General features: G+C 40.3%; 1 protein-coding gene across 5 annotated transcripts in view; it reads right to left on the reverse strand.

Moving 5' to 3' along the window:
- The window catches only part of MINDY3 (MINDY lysine 48 deubiquitinase 3), a 95,220-nt gene extending 85,761 nt beyond the window's left edge, over positions 1-9,459 (reverse strand). For 2 of the 5 annotated variants that reach the window (XM_027121957.1, XM_027121958.1), the window contains exon 1: positions 9,123-9,393. In XM_027121957.1, coding sequence (XP_026977758.1) covers positions 9,123-9,216 — 94 coding nt within the window. In that variant the 5' untranslated portion in view covers positions 9,217-9,393. Of the gene's footprint in view, positions 1-9,122 lie in introns of all 5 variants that reach the window. The other 3 variants (XM_027121960.1, XM_027121959.1, XM_027121956.1) reach the window with 3 other exon arrangements.
- Between the last annotated feature and the right edge of the window lie 7,887 nt (positions 9,460-17,346).

The following is a 17,346-nucleotide window of genomic DNA, read 5'->3' on the forward strand; positions in this document are numbered from 1 at the left end:
TGAATCTCCCAGAGAATCATCTGAAATGCTGACCACTGACTTCTGAAAATCTTTTGGCCCTTGGCTCTAGTGGTACATCTTGTTCCAAATTTTCCTTTTCTGATTCTTCTCAGTATGAGCGGTGATCAATTCCTTCTAAATGCTAATGTTCCTCAGGTCTTGGCTTTAGAATCTTTTTTCTTTGCATTCTCCCTGTGTAACTCATCTACTCACAAGGTTTCCATTATGGGTGATAATCCCAATAGAGCTCAGATGAGAACTCCAGACACAGACAGAATCCAAATTCCTCAACATGGTTTTGCATGGTCCGGCTTCTGCCTATATCTCCTCCCTCATCCTTTGCCACTCTCCTTCTTTAGGCTCTAGGCATGCTGAACTTCTTCCAGGCCCTCAAATATCCATTTTCTCTCTGGTTTCTTACACTTTGAACATGTTGTTCCCTCCGCATGAAACACTTGCTAACACTTTCTCTGAAAAAATCGGACTTATCTTTAAGGCTTCACCTTAAGGTAAGGTCCTCTTGGTTCAAGGACCCAAAACATATCTCTACCCCATTTCTAGTCCACCTTCAGGTTCAAACCACCATCATCTTTCACTTAGAACACTGTTAAGAGTTTCCAACCAGGTCCCCCCATTCTGCCCACATTCCCACTCCCACCCCACCCCTTATCTATTCACCATAGTTACCAGAGAAGTATTTTAGAAACAGACATCAGGTTTTGTCACAGCCTGCAATGGCTTCTCATTGCAATTGCAATAAAACTTCTTTTCATGGCCTAAGAGACACTGTACGATTTATCAACCCCACCTTCCCTCAGTTCACTCTTACCTTCATCATCTACAGTGATCTTAGGCCCTCAGAACATCCCAAGGTCTTTACCTGGGGTCTTGATGCTTGCTGTTCCCTCTGCACGAAATGCTCTTTTTCCTTCTCTTGTCATATAGCTGAATCCTTCTCATCCTTAAAGACCCAGTTTAGGTATTAACTCCTCAGAGAGATATTCCCTGATAGGCCTATCTAAGTAGATCTTTCCCACCATCCCTCAGCACAACCAGTACTTATCATCATCTGCAATTATATGATTGTTCACTTGTTTGTCTTGCCTTACAAGTATCTTGCCTGCTCTATTAACTGTTTTCCTAGTATGTTATATAGTTAATAATAAATGCTTGCTGAAGTTTTGGGAGTGAAGATAATGGGGATGTTTGTTTCTAAATTCAGTCTCTAAAATGTGAAACAACAATTTGGTTGGGGAAACATGGGTCTGGAGCCCAGGGCAGGGTTTAGGATTAGAGATAGCAAGTTGAATCACCTTAAACATGGCAGTTAAAGTGAATGAGAACATGTAGAACACAGATAATGAAGCCGGTTAACATTTAAAAAAAAAAAAAAAAAGTGAGCAGACGCTGAAGCAGCAAAGGAGATTGACAAAGACTTGAAAGGTAAGAGAAAAAACACACTGAGGTCCTAGAAAGAAAAAATCAGCAGTCACCTGTTACAAATGCCGAGTGGAATAAAAACATTAAATGAAAATACTGGATTAAGCATGTCACTGGGAATACTAAAAAAAGAAATTTAGAATGCTGGGAAGAGCAGCCAAATTTTAAAGGGCTGAGCCATGATTCAGAATACAAGGAGAAAGAGAAAAGGCAAACTATTTGTTAAACAAGTGAAGGGGAAAAGGATGATGGCTTGAAGGGTAGTTGGATAAAGAATTATTATTTTACAGAGGGAAGGGCATGAGTTTAAAAGAAGGAAAAGAGTGATTAAATGGGAAAGAGAGAATTTAAGGACTCCAAGTCCTGAAAGAACTGAGACAGTGTGGTGTGGTGGTGGTGGTCGTGGACTGAATAAAGATAGGTTCTCAAGGTGTGGCCTACAGACCCCGGGAAGTTCCAGAGACCCTTTAGGGGACCTGCTAGAGGTGAAAATCATTTTTATTATAATACTAACATATTTGCCCTTTTCACTGTGTTAATATTCACAGCGATGGTACAAAATGAACAGCAGGTTACATTACTGGTGCCTTAGCACACATTAGGTGACATTAAGCTGTACCAGCAGTCACTGTACTAGGAAACACCACAATATGCTCTCAAACACACAAAAAAGCCAATTTAACTTTAAAAAGCCCTTACTAATGCTAATCTTATTAAATCTTGACTTTGAATACAATGTACTTTAAAAAAATGGTCTGTGTGACAAAATGGGAACTACCCATAAAGCACCTCTGCTACATACCTTGAGCGATGGTTGACAGATTCTCAAAGCACATGTGTAATTTTTTGAACTGTGAGCTGAGCTAACAGCTTTTCTGTGGAATGCTGTTTTTACTTTGAAGAGCTACTAACAAATTATGATTATTTAGACTTTTTCTCAGAAGTGAATGAAGTGAGCCTGATACTTCAAGGAAAATAACTTGACAGTATTTCTGCCAGTGATAAAATCTCAAGCTTTCACGTAACAACTAAACTTCTGGAAAACTCAAGTCCAGCACTGTAGCTTGACAGCTTCTCAATACTCAGAGATTTTTCTGACAAGATCAGAAATAATGTGACTTTTGATATGGTATAACTATATGTGTTAACATTTAGAAGATCTGCATAAACCAGCAGACCGATAACTTCCAAATGACCAATGCACGCTGTTACAAATTAACGCATGGGTAAAAGATCCAGTCAAAGTACAAGACAAACCAATGAATTTCAATTTAACAGAGGACGAAAAGTTCACTGATGTGGCTTCAGATTCTGTATTTCAAGTAACCGCTAAGAAACTACCACTTGTTGAGTTTTGGTGTAGTGTCAAAGAAGAATATCCACAATTATCTGAAAACACTATTACAAGACTCCTACATTACCAACTGCATATCTGTGTGAAGCTGGATTTTCCGCAGATACTTCAACCGAAACAACATATTGTAACATATTGAAACAACATATTGTAACATATTGTTAAGACAGAACGGAGAAGCAAGTGGGAGAATCCACCTGTCTTCCTATGAACTAGACACTGAAGAGATTTTTTAAAATGTAAAATAATGCCACAGGCCTCATTATTTTTTTTTTATTTTTCATATTGAAGCCTGTAATCGTTTTTAAGAATGTAACAGGGCCCGGAGTTTAACAAACTTGAGAAAAAGGAAATCTTAGCAGGCTTCCAAGTTAGACATACAGGCAAAGAGGAAGGGAGGAGATGCTGCTGATTGCGAGTGGGGGCCATGAGGGCATAGAAAATTGAGGAGAATGTTAATTCCAAAACACATAAGAAAAGCAGACAGGATAAAGAACTAAGAGAAATACTGAGGGCTCAGCTAAGGTTTAATTCCTACATGTGTATTGATGCTGACCACAATTTCCCCCAGCAACACACACCACCACCTTGGGAGAAACAGAATAGAGGATAAGAAAAATGCAGGATAAGAAATAGGTATGGTGGATGGGGCAAATGTAGTAAGGACAAATGAGAACTGAGGGTGCTGGTTATCACATCAAGACAACCAAATCTGACAGCCAATCTAGAAACAAGAGGTGAAGCCAAGGGGCCTCTGCTCTTCGTCTACCTCTTCTACTGGGAAGAAAGGGTCATTGGTGTTGGGCCTAAGTGCAGAGGTGAAACTAGGCTCTTTCAAACGTCCAGCGTATGTGATAAACAGGTCTCAGTAATGGATTCTTGCCTTCCTTAAAATGACTAATAATGTAACTCAATTTTCAAGATCCATGGGTGGGGCTTTTAGATGGAAATGCATTCTGATAAGTCGCTTTTGTACTTTAGAGATAAAACCCCCAGGGAGAGAATTCTAGGCAGATCTGCTTCATGCCAAATTCCGTTTAATTACAGTATATATGCTTGAGTGTGTTATTTGATAATGAACAAAGGCTCTTAGAGCTTAAAAATGAAATAAAGTTAGACAAATGGAAATTATTCTATCCTAAAACAGGATAATGCTAAGTAGGCACCCTCTTTTATAATAAGGTTTCACTTGAGTTTGAATTTTTTAGGATACAGTTATTTTTCTTGTCAAGTGTTCTCATATTCATCTCATTTCCTAGTTTTAAGAGGAATTAACTTATCACAAAATGGCTGTCTTCCTAATTAGATCTGAAATAGGCCATCTAAAGCATCTGATCTTAAATATACGATTTTGTATCACATTCCACAGCACTACAGACATAGAAGTCTTTCTCAGTTCTACAGCTCATAACTAATTTAAACCTGAGTCATGAACCTCTTTGCAATTTCCCAGTCTTTTATTTTCATATGACTGACTTAAATTATTCAAACCAGTTTGACAACTACTGCCTCTATAGTTCTAGCCTTCCATGTTAACAAAAGGCCACAGAAAGACTTCATTTGTCACTATATGTCAGATAATACTGGTTGAGTGGAATCTGAACTGAGCCTTAGTTTCCTCATCTACAAAAGGAGGATAACTATTGATACATTTATCTTTTGCTACCTCTTGGGGTTGCTGTGAGATTTTCAAAACCTGTAAAGCCTAATACAGACGTAAGGTATTATGATAGATGCGTTGAGCTGAAAAACACATTATGTACTCAAAAGTACCAAGAAATTAACTTTGTCACATAAGCTTCCAAATTGTGAGTTTAAAAAAATTGGTTTTTAGGTGACATATGACGTAGGTAGGTGGGAGAAAGTAAAACCTATATTTGAAATAAAAGGATTCCATCAACAACAAAATCTCTGAAATGATATGACCCACAATATTAATTTACCTTCACTTTGGAAGACAAATTAACAATACTGGCGTATCATTTTAGTACTTTGGTAAAATGTTAAATCACATTATAATAGACATCATACTTTTGGACTTTAATCCAAATGCTTTAACTCCTGCATACAATTTATGCTTATATTTTAACTAATCCCTCACTTTTCCAAAGTTACTTAGAATCTTTTATTTTCATATTACATAACAAAAATTGTCCTATACCGGAAAGTCCAAAACTCTAATTTCAATCCACTACAGCTCCCTCCCCATCTCCACCCCAAAACACCACTGAACTGCTATAAACTGACAAATTGGGCTTCTCTTCTAGCTAATCTTTAGGTGAAACAACGAAGTAACTTAAAACTTGAAGGAAGGGGGCCAAGAAAAGGAAAAAATGGGTTCTCAGAGTTTATAATTTAGACCAGGGTTGGCCTGTTTTTTAAATGCAGTTCTGGAACACAGCCATGCCCTTATTATCCAGGGCTGCTTTTGCTGCAATGGCAGAGATGAGACAGAGACAATAGAGGCACTGGCCCTTTAAAGAAAACATTTGCCAAACACTGGCTAGACAACAGTACTGAAAAGAAAACAAATTCTCAATAAGTCAAAATGTTTGCCTTTGTAATAAGATTAACACTTACTTTTGTTAGATCTAGATGACTCTTATTTTGCTCTGCTGGGATGAGGTCAATGTGACCATTTCCTACTATCCTGGTCTAAGCCACGGTCTTTTACCCTTGCATTACTGCAACTGTCTCTCATTTGGTCTTGCTGTCTCACTCAATACACTACTGTCTATCCTCAAACTTAGCAGTCAGATCAGCCCTTTAAAAACCTGTCCTGGGGCTTCCCTGGTGGCGCAGTGGTTGAGAGTCCGCCTGCCGATGCAGGGGACACGGGTTCGTGCCCCGGTCCGGGAAGATCCCACATGCCGCGGAGCAGCTGGGCCCGTGAGCCATGGCCGCTGAGCCTGCGCGTCCGGAGCCTGTGCTCTGCAACGGGAGAGGCCACGGCAGTGAGAGGCCCGCGTACCGCAAAAAAAAAAAAAAACAAACCTGTCCTGTCGTGTCTCTCCTCTGCTCCAAACCTTCCAATGACCTCTCACCTCATTTAGAAGGAAAACCAAAGTTCTTACAATGGCCTATAAAATCTTAATGATTTGGGCCATATTATTTCTTACACCATCTTTATCACTGTCCTGTTCCCTCATTCCCTCTCCAGCCAAACTAACCTCCTTCCTGTTCCTTGAACAAAAAGCCAGACGTATTCTGCATAAGTCATTAAGTCTTTTATGATGGCCATCCTCACTGCCTGGAACACTCTTCAGATACCTGCATGACTAACTCAGTTACTTCAATAGTCTGCTCAAATCTCACCTTAAAATGAGGCCCGTCCAGGCTACTTCACCCTGTAATTCCTTATTTCTCTCCCTTCTAGTATATATGCTTAACTTATGCTATATTATGTTTATCATTTGTCTTCCCTCCCACCCTATCAAGTCTAGGTCTGGAACACTGGTCAGTTTGTGGGAGAAGGGAAAGAAGGATAAATGTGCTTACAAATAAGGAGGTAGAAAATATACGCTTTTCTTTAAAAAGTATTATAGGCAATTGAGCAGGAGGGAAGCAGGCAGGAGTAGGGAGTAAATTTCCAAGTTAAAAAACAAAACAACTTCAAAGCTTTAAATAATGTGACTTATTGCCTTTAAACTAAAAACTGTAAAAAAAAAAAAAACCAAAACCAAAACCCTATTTTTTTCTTCTCTTAAGAAAAAGTATTTGCAGAAGAGAATTATCTAAAACTGTCAAATGAATTTTAAACAAACAAAAAAATATTATGTGCCACTCTTGCACTTACTGCTTTAACCTATTATCTAAAACTGCCGTAGCATTAAAAGAGAGAGAAAAACAAACAAAAATCCCAACTGCTGCAGCTGTTTAACATATCAAAGGAATTTAACACGACCAATTAACATGACCATTTAACATGACCAATCAATAAATGGAATATCCCTGGACATAGTTCTATGTCTCTTTACCCCAAACACCTCACATCTATAACTTGCTTCCAAAAGACTAATGAGATTACAGCTGTCAATTCAAAGCACAGATAGATGATGAAATAAAGACAAAGCTGATGTCACAGTACGAACGCAGTAAGGCAAGCGCACCAAAGCAGTGTCCTGTGCCCGTTCCCACAATCCCAAGTCACGGCCACAGCAATCGTCAGCAATGGTCTCTGCCTCCTCTAAGAATGGATAAATGAATACAAAGTTAACACAGCAAGATCGATGACAACATCCCTCTGAGTCAGAGGTGACAACTTAAAAGTACATATTTGGTTGCCGTAAAAATCATGATCACTTTAAGACCTTGAAGAATTACACAGCCACAATATAACCGCACTCTCTGTAGAGCAATAATCCTTTATTTTGAAATGGTATTGATTGAACAAATCTTGTAAAGGAACTTCTGTATGACTACAAGGTGGCAGAGCATTCTCATATGTCATTACGAAGTTCTCTTTTAGTGATTATCCATCAAATTAACAATAACTTCCTGCAACTGTCAGGGCACGGCCAGAGCGCGATCTTCGGCTTGGTTTACAATTAAACACTTTTTAAATCAAGCTACCCTTTTCTGAGCATTTACTCCATGTCAGATATTGTGCTAAGTGCCTCAACGAATTCACCTGCCTTTAATCCTCACAACAACCCTGTAAGATTGGCACTACTATTATCTGCACTCTACAGAGAAGGAAACTGAGGCTTAAGTAAGCTAAAAACCTTGAACCTAGAACCGAAGTATGCCTATTCCAAAGCCTGTTCTTAACCATTATTAGAACTGCCTCTCTGAATTCTCCTTGCCTCTGCATCACAGCACTAAAATAAATGAGGCTGAATATCACCTTATTCCGTGTTGTATTACTAATTAGTTAACAGGAAGGAAAACTTTTCTCAATCCTTCACAGTCTTGCGTACTTTAGGGCTGTTCACTATTAGGATAAGTAAGACAAACTGGAAAATAAATTTTAAAATCTGCAAATGTGGATGTCCAACATTTCAGAAAATATTAGTTAAGCGACATAATTAAATCTGTATAAAAAAAAAAGCCAAACTAATTACATGCCTGGTTGAGCCACACAAAGGAAAACAACAAAGGCAGCTGAATTAGGAAATGGGAGAGTTGGAATTCGTTCCCGGTTCTATCAATGTGTGCATCTTTGGCCTGGTCATTTAACCCTTCACAACTCATTTTTCTCATCTTCAGAACAAGAGTAATGAACTAAATAACCTACCTGGCTGTAATATATTACGATTCTAATTTTACCAGCTTTTACCAGTATCTGGGAGGAAGGAAGGGATTACTTAAACCCTGAACTTTTGTTACTAAATACACATTACGAAGTAAGGACTTAGATTTACTATGCTAAACTTCCCCCAAACCCTCTGAGAATCGGTATTTTCTAAATAAATATTTTAATAACAAAATGTTTTAGTAATAGTACTAACTAGCTATTATTTGTGTGCTTGGGATGTTTTACATACGTCCATTACTCATCCTCCTGACTCCAAACACTATGCTCTTAACCTCAACCTCACCATTGTCCCTTTTGAGTCACCTGAAGTAATATGCTCGTTGTGTTTTAATACTGAAACTTACGAGTTAGGGATGATCACTAATAAATATAAATAGATGGTGTTTTTTCATTTCACAATTACTCGCAGTATTAACAAAACTTCTTATATAACTCAAAAGCCTGTCTGGGTAATTAGATCGGCCCAGGAAGTCCTATGGACCATATTCCTTTGAACTGGAACAGATCCCACACCACCTCAAAACCGGGGACACTTCGGGTCAAGGGAACAAACACTCTGCAGCCGCAACATTACATTTCTGCACCGAGTACCACGCCTAACCCCGCCTAACTGAAATACAAGCAACACAATCGCTTTCTGGAATTAACCACTGCGACTTTCACGTGGACTTCCCTCTCTCCAAAATGAGACCAAACGACCAGACTCGTTAGCGGGTAAAGATCCAGGCGGCCGGAGCCCTGCTGGAGGATCGGACGCCGGGGCACAGGGCACACCTTCAGTGTCACCCGCTGCTGCCCGGCAGCCGCCCCCTCCTCCTCTCCAACCCAAAGGCAGCCCAGGGAGTGGCAGGGGCGTCTCGGGTCTTTGGCGGCCCGCTGGCACCGTTCCCCTACTTAGCCTCTAACCCTCAAGGCAGGGAGGGCTTTTCTAGAAGTCCCGTTTCTGGGCTGAGCAGGGGAACCGGGACGGAGTGCGGGGCACGCGAGCGGGGTGCCGCGAGAGGCGTCACGGCTCGACTCTCGCGGGGCTAAAGCGAGCGGCGGCCGGAAGCCAGAGTCCAGCCAGGGTACCTTGCGTCCAGCGGCAGAAGATGGTGTCAGAGAGACCGGGGCTGCTCTTGGCGCCCCACACCAGCTCCATCAGCTCTTTAGTCAGTTCGGACATGATGGGGTACCGGCGAGCGGGTCTTGGCTTTCCGGACTCCTGCCCCGGCACATGGGGAAGGGGCGGCTTCGGAGACCGGCGTGGCGGGACGGCAGCGGCAAACGAGCTGGAAGGTTAGACGCAAGGAAGGCAACAGGAGAGAGACCTACTTGCAGGGACCGAGCCTGTCAAGCCCCCTCGGAGCCGCAGCGAGGAGTTTCCCGCACCGGAAGTACTGGGGCCACTTCCGGCTTCTCTTTCACTACCGCCCCCAAGGCCGGAGGGCCAGGCGGCGCCTCCCCGGAAGCGGAAGTGGGGGGGGCGGTGTTGGGAAGAGCCGAGGGCGGGTTGGCGAGCACCTGGCAATTTCTGAGCTCAGTCCCAGGGCCCGGTGGTGCAATGGCGTCTTTTGTGTTGGGAGAAGCGTCGCGTCCCGTGGGCGCTGGCACATTCCTACACCTGGAGTACCCCCTTCCTGTCCGCGCTGCTTTGGCCTTAGCTGGGGTGTCTGAGGCCCAAGCCCTAGGGCCCAGAAACATGGCCTATACCTTAAAATGTGTAATATTAATTCTGCCAAACCAGAGCTTTGAGACGATGGTTGAATCTCCGGGAGGAAACATCTGTGTCTGTGTCGAGGAGCCGCCGATAAATTGAAGGCTGTCAGCCTCTTGCTCAGTCATATAAAGTCAAACCAACTATTAACAGAACCGAAAAATGTCGCGTAATGGGCACTGGAAATGCCTCTCCCAGGTGTCTAACGCAGAATTACAAAGCTACTTAGAGGAAAACAGATTCAAAGCGGCCTGTCTGTAAATGGTAGTGCAATTTCATCTACATCTTTCTAGACTGTAGGGTGTGTGGGCTAAAGACCAGGTTATAAATCATTGACAAGCATTCAGTTAAATTTAGTTTGGGTGAAAACTTCTATCTGTGCTGCTTCAAAAGAAGGGAATTTATTCTGGCTGAGCTTTGAATTTACAACGAAAAGGCAAACTCTGATGGGTTTCTTTCAGGTAGCAAGTAAGAGGGTGTGCTAATTTATACTTTATTTCCGACTTAGGCAACCCTTGCTGTAGTTAAAAGGAACTGTTCAAAGTGCCTGAACCATACCCATAGCCTTCCTCCTAATTGTTATTCCCTTCGGAATATCCTTTATCTTACTATTTTTTCAAACCAAATCTTACCCATTCTTCAGGACGTAGTATAAGTTGTCACTTTGTAGTAAAGCTTTCTCCAGTTATTAAAACCTAAAGGAAAAATTGTAGCTTCTGAAATTTCATTCTACCTTATCTATAACTTGCTTATATTTGCAAAGAATTATTTACTCTTCTCGTGCGGTATATGTTTATGGAAGCCAAGGAGCTGTCTTATTCATGGCACCTAATACAGAGCCTTGAATATACCTGGGTCTCAGTACCTGTTAGATGACAGAATGAAACTTGTCTTTATTGGAACTTAAGAATTCACTATCTTTCAGTAAGGGAGGGAACCAGGGGAAGTACCATTGACTGGTCCAATTAAATATTTAATATTTGCATGGGTGATTTACAATTTGCATAACTATTTCACTTCCTGAAAGACAGAGAAGGGTCAATGTTGATAGATCCTGTAAGTGGCAGAACTCTTAAGTTGAGGTGTTTGCCACATTTGGTTTCCTTCCATTAATATACAGATAGTAGTTATAGATTTGACTGTCCATAGATAGAAAGAAAAAGCTATACTTTCAAAATATTTTTGAAAATGAATTATTTCTTGATCTGTGATTTTTCTTAGTTTCGGGCTATGGGCAAGCTGGCAAAATCTTGGGTAGACATTGATATGTATGTTCTTTCCACCTTTAGATTGTAGTCTTTATTTGCAGTGTTCTGCATTTTTTAATTAGCAGGACATATTTTTAAGTAGGAATATTTGATTAATGTTAAATTATTTATGTTCCTTAATTATTCATTACTTACTGCATTTAAATCGTGAACTTGCTTAAATTAGAGTAAAAATGCAAATTAATCGTCTTTTAAAATGTTCTTATTCAGTAATTACCTAGAAAAATAAAAATTGCAAACAGTCAAGTTTGTTGCATATATTTCTGGTACAGGACAATAAAGCCTTCTTCTTTTTTTATAATGACTTGAAAATTATGTAAATTTCCTTCGGAGTATTTATCTTACTCCATACTTTAGCATACTATTATTTTTTTTCCTTAGGACCATCTATGGTTTTGATTAAATTGATGTGTCTCATTAAGATGCACATAGGTTGCATAAAAGATCTTTAATCCTAAAACAGAGTTTCCTGTTCACACATTAAGTTTTATTTGTGGTATTTCTCTTTCTTTCAAATTCAAGTCAGGGCACTTCCATAAAACTGGGCTTAGATTTCCATAATAATTAATTCTCTTTAGCCATGTTACTACTTCACAGAAGCAGTATTAATTACTCATTATCAAACACTAACTCTGTGCTTAATTATCTTTTTGTCTTTCCCCAAATTTGCCTGTCAACTAAAAGCAAAACAGCTTCATTACCAGGTTCTTAGCAAGTATCATGAAAAGAACAATTCTCTAACTAGAAGCCCTTGACTCCTAATTTAGTGTATTTGCACTACCACTTATTTAGGAGAAATCAATCTTTCAAAAAACCTGCCCTTCAATAAGATTAATAAGTTCTAGGCAGGTTGCTAAGACAATCCCCTACTCATTTATTAATAAAACTATTTAATTTATATGCCCTATGTCTTCCAATAACAGTGTAAATCTATCAAGCAAATGAAACTCTTTCCTTTGCATGACCCTAACCTCATCTCAGCAGGATAATTTTCCTATCAAGCATACCAAGTTCCTTTTAAACCCACCATTTTCATACTCAAGTATAACACAGTGTGTCATTTCCCAAAGCATTGCCTACGAACATTAATACCTGGTGGAAAAGGGGTTCTATCATTAAATGCGGTCTTAAATAAAGTTAAACAAGAGATGGGATTATATTCAGGGTTAAAAGACACCTAAGTGTCCATTATCAGATGAATGGATAAAGAAGATGTGGCACATATATACAATGGAATATTACTCAGCCATAAAAAGAAACGAAATTGAGCTATTTGTAATGAGGTGGATAGACCTAGAGTCTGTCCTACAGAGTGAAGTAAGTCAGAAAGAGAAAGACAAATACCGTATGCTAACACATATATATGGAATTTAAGAAAAAAAAATGTCATGAAGAACCTAGGGGTAAGACAGGAATAAAGACACAGACCTACTAGAGAATGGACTTGAGGCTATGGGGAGGGGGAAGGGTAAGCTGTGACAAAGTGAGAGAGAGGCATGGACATATATACACTACCAAACGTAAGGCAGATAGCTAGTGGGAAGCAGCCGCATAGCACAGGGAGATCAGCTGGGTGCTTTGTGACCACCTAGAGGGGTGGGATAGGGAGGGTGGGAGGGAGGGAGACACAAGAGGGAAGAGATATGGGAACATATGTATATGTATAACTGATTCACTTTGTTATAAAGCAGAAACTAACCATTGTAAAGCAATTATACTCCAATTAAAAAAAAAAGGACACATTTGAATCATTTTGTTCACTGAGCTTCTCATAGTTTATGTTCTGCAGAATACTGTTTGGGAATCACTGATATAATGGAATAGACTTTTGATAGGAATTAGAAAACTGAATGTTAGTTTTTATTTGGGTACTGTGACCTTGGATGGGTCACTTAACTCGCCATACTGTGCTTTCTTCATCTATAGAGAGGACTAACTGATCACCTCAATATCCCATTTACTTTAGCTACTGCTCAACTTCTATGATTTAAAAAATTGGCTGTTTAGAAGTTTAAATATATGGAAGGAGTGAGAAGGAAAAGAATGTTGAGCAAGCATAAAGAGTAAACAAATAATTTAACATTATTCTTCACTAACACATAGAATAAAAGAAGTTAATTCGCCACTGATCACTTACTTGTGCTAACATTTTAACTTAAGATCCAATCCAAACTTGCGAATTAATCCAGAACCAGCTATATTAGATGAGTACATAATATATTCACACTTGGATGTGTCATAGGTGCTTCAAACTCAGTATGTGCCAAATCAAACATCTTTCCGCATAAAACCTGCTCCCCTTTCAATGTTTCATAATCAGTGAATGGTGCCATTATCCATAAAAAAGCACATTTTAAAAAACATCTTTATTGGAGTATAATTGTTTTACAGTGGTGTGTTAGTTTCTGCTATATAACAAAGTGAATCAGCTATACACATACATATATCTCCATATCCCCTCCCTCTTGCGACTCCCTCCCACCCTCCCTATCCCACCCCTCTAGGTGGTCACAAAGCGCCGAGCTGATCTCCCCGTGCGATGCAGCAAAAGCACATTTTTTAATGGTACCAATAAATAACTTCTTTGAGCCTCAGTTGCCACATATATAAAATAAGCTTATTAATAAGAATTACATTGTACAGTGATTATGGGATTTAACAGAGTACGTAAAAGATATAGGCACGATGAAAAATCCTATTCTTATATTAGCTATATTAATGGTTTGAACAAGGAAGCATCGGAGGAAAGGTGGAAGATGAATTATTCCTGCATTTGAGCTGGAGAAGGCGTCAGAGAAGTTTGAACTGGATAGAATTTTGACTAGAGAAGAAAGGGAGGATGTACATTTAGGCATTAAATAACCCATTGTGGCAGGAGCCTGGTATTTGTGTCACTAGAGAGAGATGAGTTAAGAATATCAGGTTGAGGAGGGTGCCGTAGACTGAATTGTGTCTCTTCTGAATTCATGTTGAAGTCCTCACCTCAATGTGACTGAATTTGGAGATCGCGCCTTTAAAGAGGTAATTAAGGTTAAATGAGGTCATAAAAATAGGGCCCTAATCCGATAGAACTGGTGTCCTAATAAGAGGAAGAAACACCAGGTCTCTCCCTCTCTCTACTTTTCTGTCTCTCTCTCTCTCTGTGTCTCCATATGTACACAGAGAAAAGGCCATGTGAGGGCACAGTAAAAAGGCAGCATTCTCTAAGCCAGGAAGAGAGGCTTTACCATTAATCAATGCTGACAGCACCTTGGTCTTGTACTTGCAGCTTCCAGAACTGCGAGAACATTAATATCTATTGTTTAGACCACTCAATTTCTGGCATTTTGTTAGGGCAGTCTGAATAGAATAATATCGAGAGCCAGAATCTTAAGAATGTTGAATACTATCTTACACAATTATAGAAGCAAGTATTGACTGAGCACAAACTTCCAGTTCCTGTAGTAAGCTCCTTACATGTATTACAGTACACACCCCTCAAAACGCAGTGAAGTACTACAATGATCTCCTAGAAGCATAAGGACTTTGCCCTGAATCATGCAGTAAATGGAAAAACCAGGAGGCAAACCTAGGTTTCTCTGACCTAGAATCTGTGCTGAAACAAGGTTCAGAACACAGGCGATTTGATTCCAGGGTCTATGGCCTCGGTTCTTGATAAACAAACTTTATTCTAAATATAACAGGAGCTAGTTAAGATTTTTTAATAGGGGAGTGATAACATCATCTTTCAATTTTATAATGATACCTGGAAGAAGGCAGTGAGATGAGAAAGCCTGGAAACATCTAAACCAGTTAGGAAGGAAGTTATTGGAATAAATGCAATCATGAAGAGATGCTTAGCACTTGAACTAGAGCAGTCCATGGAGATTTCAAGGAGGGGCAAATTCCGTGGACATTTTAGAAGCACAACAGATAAAACCTGGTGATTGACTAAGAAAAGACGGTGCTATTAAAAAGTTAATAAAACACAACTAGGTGTCAATACAAAATTAGCATTTCTGTTGACCAGAAACATAATAGAAACATGAATGGGGATTAAAGCTGGAGGTTCCAAGTGTGGGAATAGGACTAGATGAGCAGGAAGTTGACTTCTGAAGGCTGAAGTTGACTGAAGCCAGTACATGAAAACTGGAGTTGAGGGAGGGAACACCTTGCCCATTAAAGGAAGCTACGACCTCTGACTAAAAGTGTGTCCCTGGTAATAAAGAGGGTAGAGGAGAACAGGCAGATCTGAGGAGAATGGGGAGGAAGTGTGTCAGTTTTCTGTGCAGTCTAACAACCTACCACAAAATTTAGTAGCTTAAACAACACAAATGTATTACCTTAGTTCTGCAGGTCAGAAGTCTGAAATGGGTCTCAGCAGTCTAAAGTCAAAGCATTAGCAGGGTTGTTCTCCTTTCTGTAGGTTTGGGGAAGGGTTCATCTCCTTGCCTCGTCCAGCTTGTAGGGGCTGCCTGCATTCCAAGCCTTGTCACCCCTTCCTCCATCTTGAAAGCTGCCGGAAACCCAGTTGTGGAGTCCTTCTGCTATCCCATCACGTCACTCTGAGCTCCTCCTCTTGTTCGTCTTCCACCTTTAAGGACTCATGATTACATTGAGCCCGTCCAGCTACCCTGGGATAATCTCCTTATTTTAAGGTCAGCTAATCAGCAATCTTAATTTTTATCTGAAGCCTGATTCCCCAATTACATAGGTTATATGCCCAAATTGCAGGGATTAGGACATGAGCATCTTTGGAGGGGTGCACGCCTCTGCCTATCGCAGGGCATGGGAGATAATGACTGATCAGTGTCTTGGAAGCAATGAGATGAAGATATTCATTAGGCAATTAAAATCTGGGGTCATTCACCCAATAACTATAACTATATATATATATATATATATATATATATATATACATACACATATAGGATCAAGCAGTTTAAAAAAATGGAAAAATATACTTGCCCTCATTGAATTTACGCTCTAATGGGAATGACATGGAGAAAAACAGATAAATGAAGTATATAGTGTGTTACGTTAAATTCTCTAGGAAAAAATAAAGCAGAGAAAGAAGAATAGAGTGTTGGGTGAGGAGTAGAGGACTGCAATATTAAATAGAGCCCATTCCTGACTCACAATAAAGCGGTGTGTAAGCAGACGTGTAAGCGTGAGCCAAGATGTGTGAGGAAGGAGTATTTCAGGCAGAGGAAATAGCAGGTGCAAAGAAAAATTGAGAGTTTGCCAGGGCAGTTGGCAAAGCTGCGAGGAGAATCCTGACGTGGAGGACAAGTGAGGAACTGACCTTTGTTCTGTGCTGCAAATTTCCTACTGGGGTGCATTGCGGGTCCACCCAGCTTTTTTCTTCCCCACAGATACGTTATCTTGGGAACCACAAGGGCTGTAAGATTACATGGAGGAAGGGGCAGAGTTGCTTTAACTGTAGCCTGACCTTGCAGCAAGGTATCTTCTTGCTCTAGGCTCCACTCAAAACTTCTGTTTCACATGATGAATGAGACCGAAATTATACTCAAGTATGGAATGTATTGCTTCTGAAGCATAAAGCAAGCTACTCAGCATTGTTCTTCCTCAGTGGCAGGAGGTGCAAGGTACAATAACTTGTCCTTTATTTTGGAGGGATGTCTTGAAATGCCCAGACAGTGGAACCCATTAAGATTTCACCGATTTGGTAGGCCCTTGAATCTTTGTAGAGTTGATCTCTTAACCTCTTCAGGCATCCAGAGTACTTGCCACTTCTTAGTTAACAGGTCCAGTTAACAGGATGTCCTGTGCAGTAGCTAGCCTCCAAGGATGTCCCCAGTGGTTCTCTCTTTCCGCTACTCCTGCATGTGTGTATTCCCTCTTCACAATGAATAGAGCTATCATTCCCAAGTCAAGGTCATGAAAGTTTCTTCCTTACTTTCTTAGGGGATGCGAGCTGCTATGTCACAAAGACACTCAAGTAGTCCTTAGGAGAGATCCATGTGATGAGGAACTGAGGTTTTCTGTCTATAGCTAGCACCCACTCACCAGTCATGTGTGTGAGCCTAGGTGAAAGTGGGACCTCTACCACCAGGCAAGACATCAGATGACTGCCGTCCTGACCAACACCTTGAATGTAAACTCATCAGAGACCCTGCGCCACAACCTCTGAGCTAAGGTGCTCCCAAATTCCTGACCAACAGAAACTACCTGAGATAATAAATATTTATTGTCATTTTAAGTCACTAAGCTTCGGGATCCTTTGTTACGCAGCAGTAGATAATGCACCATCGATATACTGTATCCATGTGCTGTTCTGTGCAATTTCTAGATAGTCCCAATCTCTTGGGGTATACAGTAACAGAGAGCA

Source organism: Aethalodelphis obliquidens, unplaced genomic scaffold (genome assembly GCF_003676395.1).
Source record: "Aethalodelphis obliquidens isolate GAN/ISIS:26980383/991018 unplaced genomic scaffold, ASM367639v1 scaffold23, whole genome shotgun sequence".
In the NCBI taxonomy this organism is placed as follows: Eukaryota; Metazoa; Chordata; class Mammalia; order Artiodactyla; family Delphinidae; genus Aethalodelphis; species Aethalodelphis obliquidens.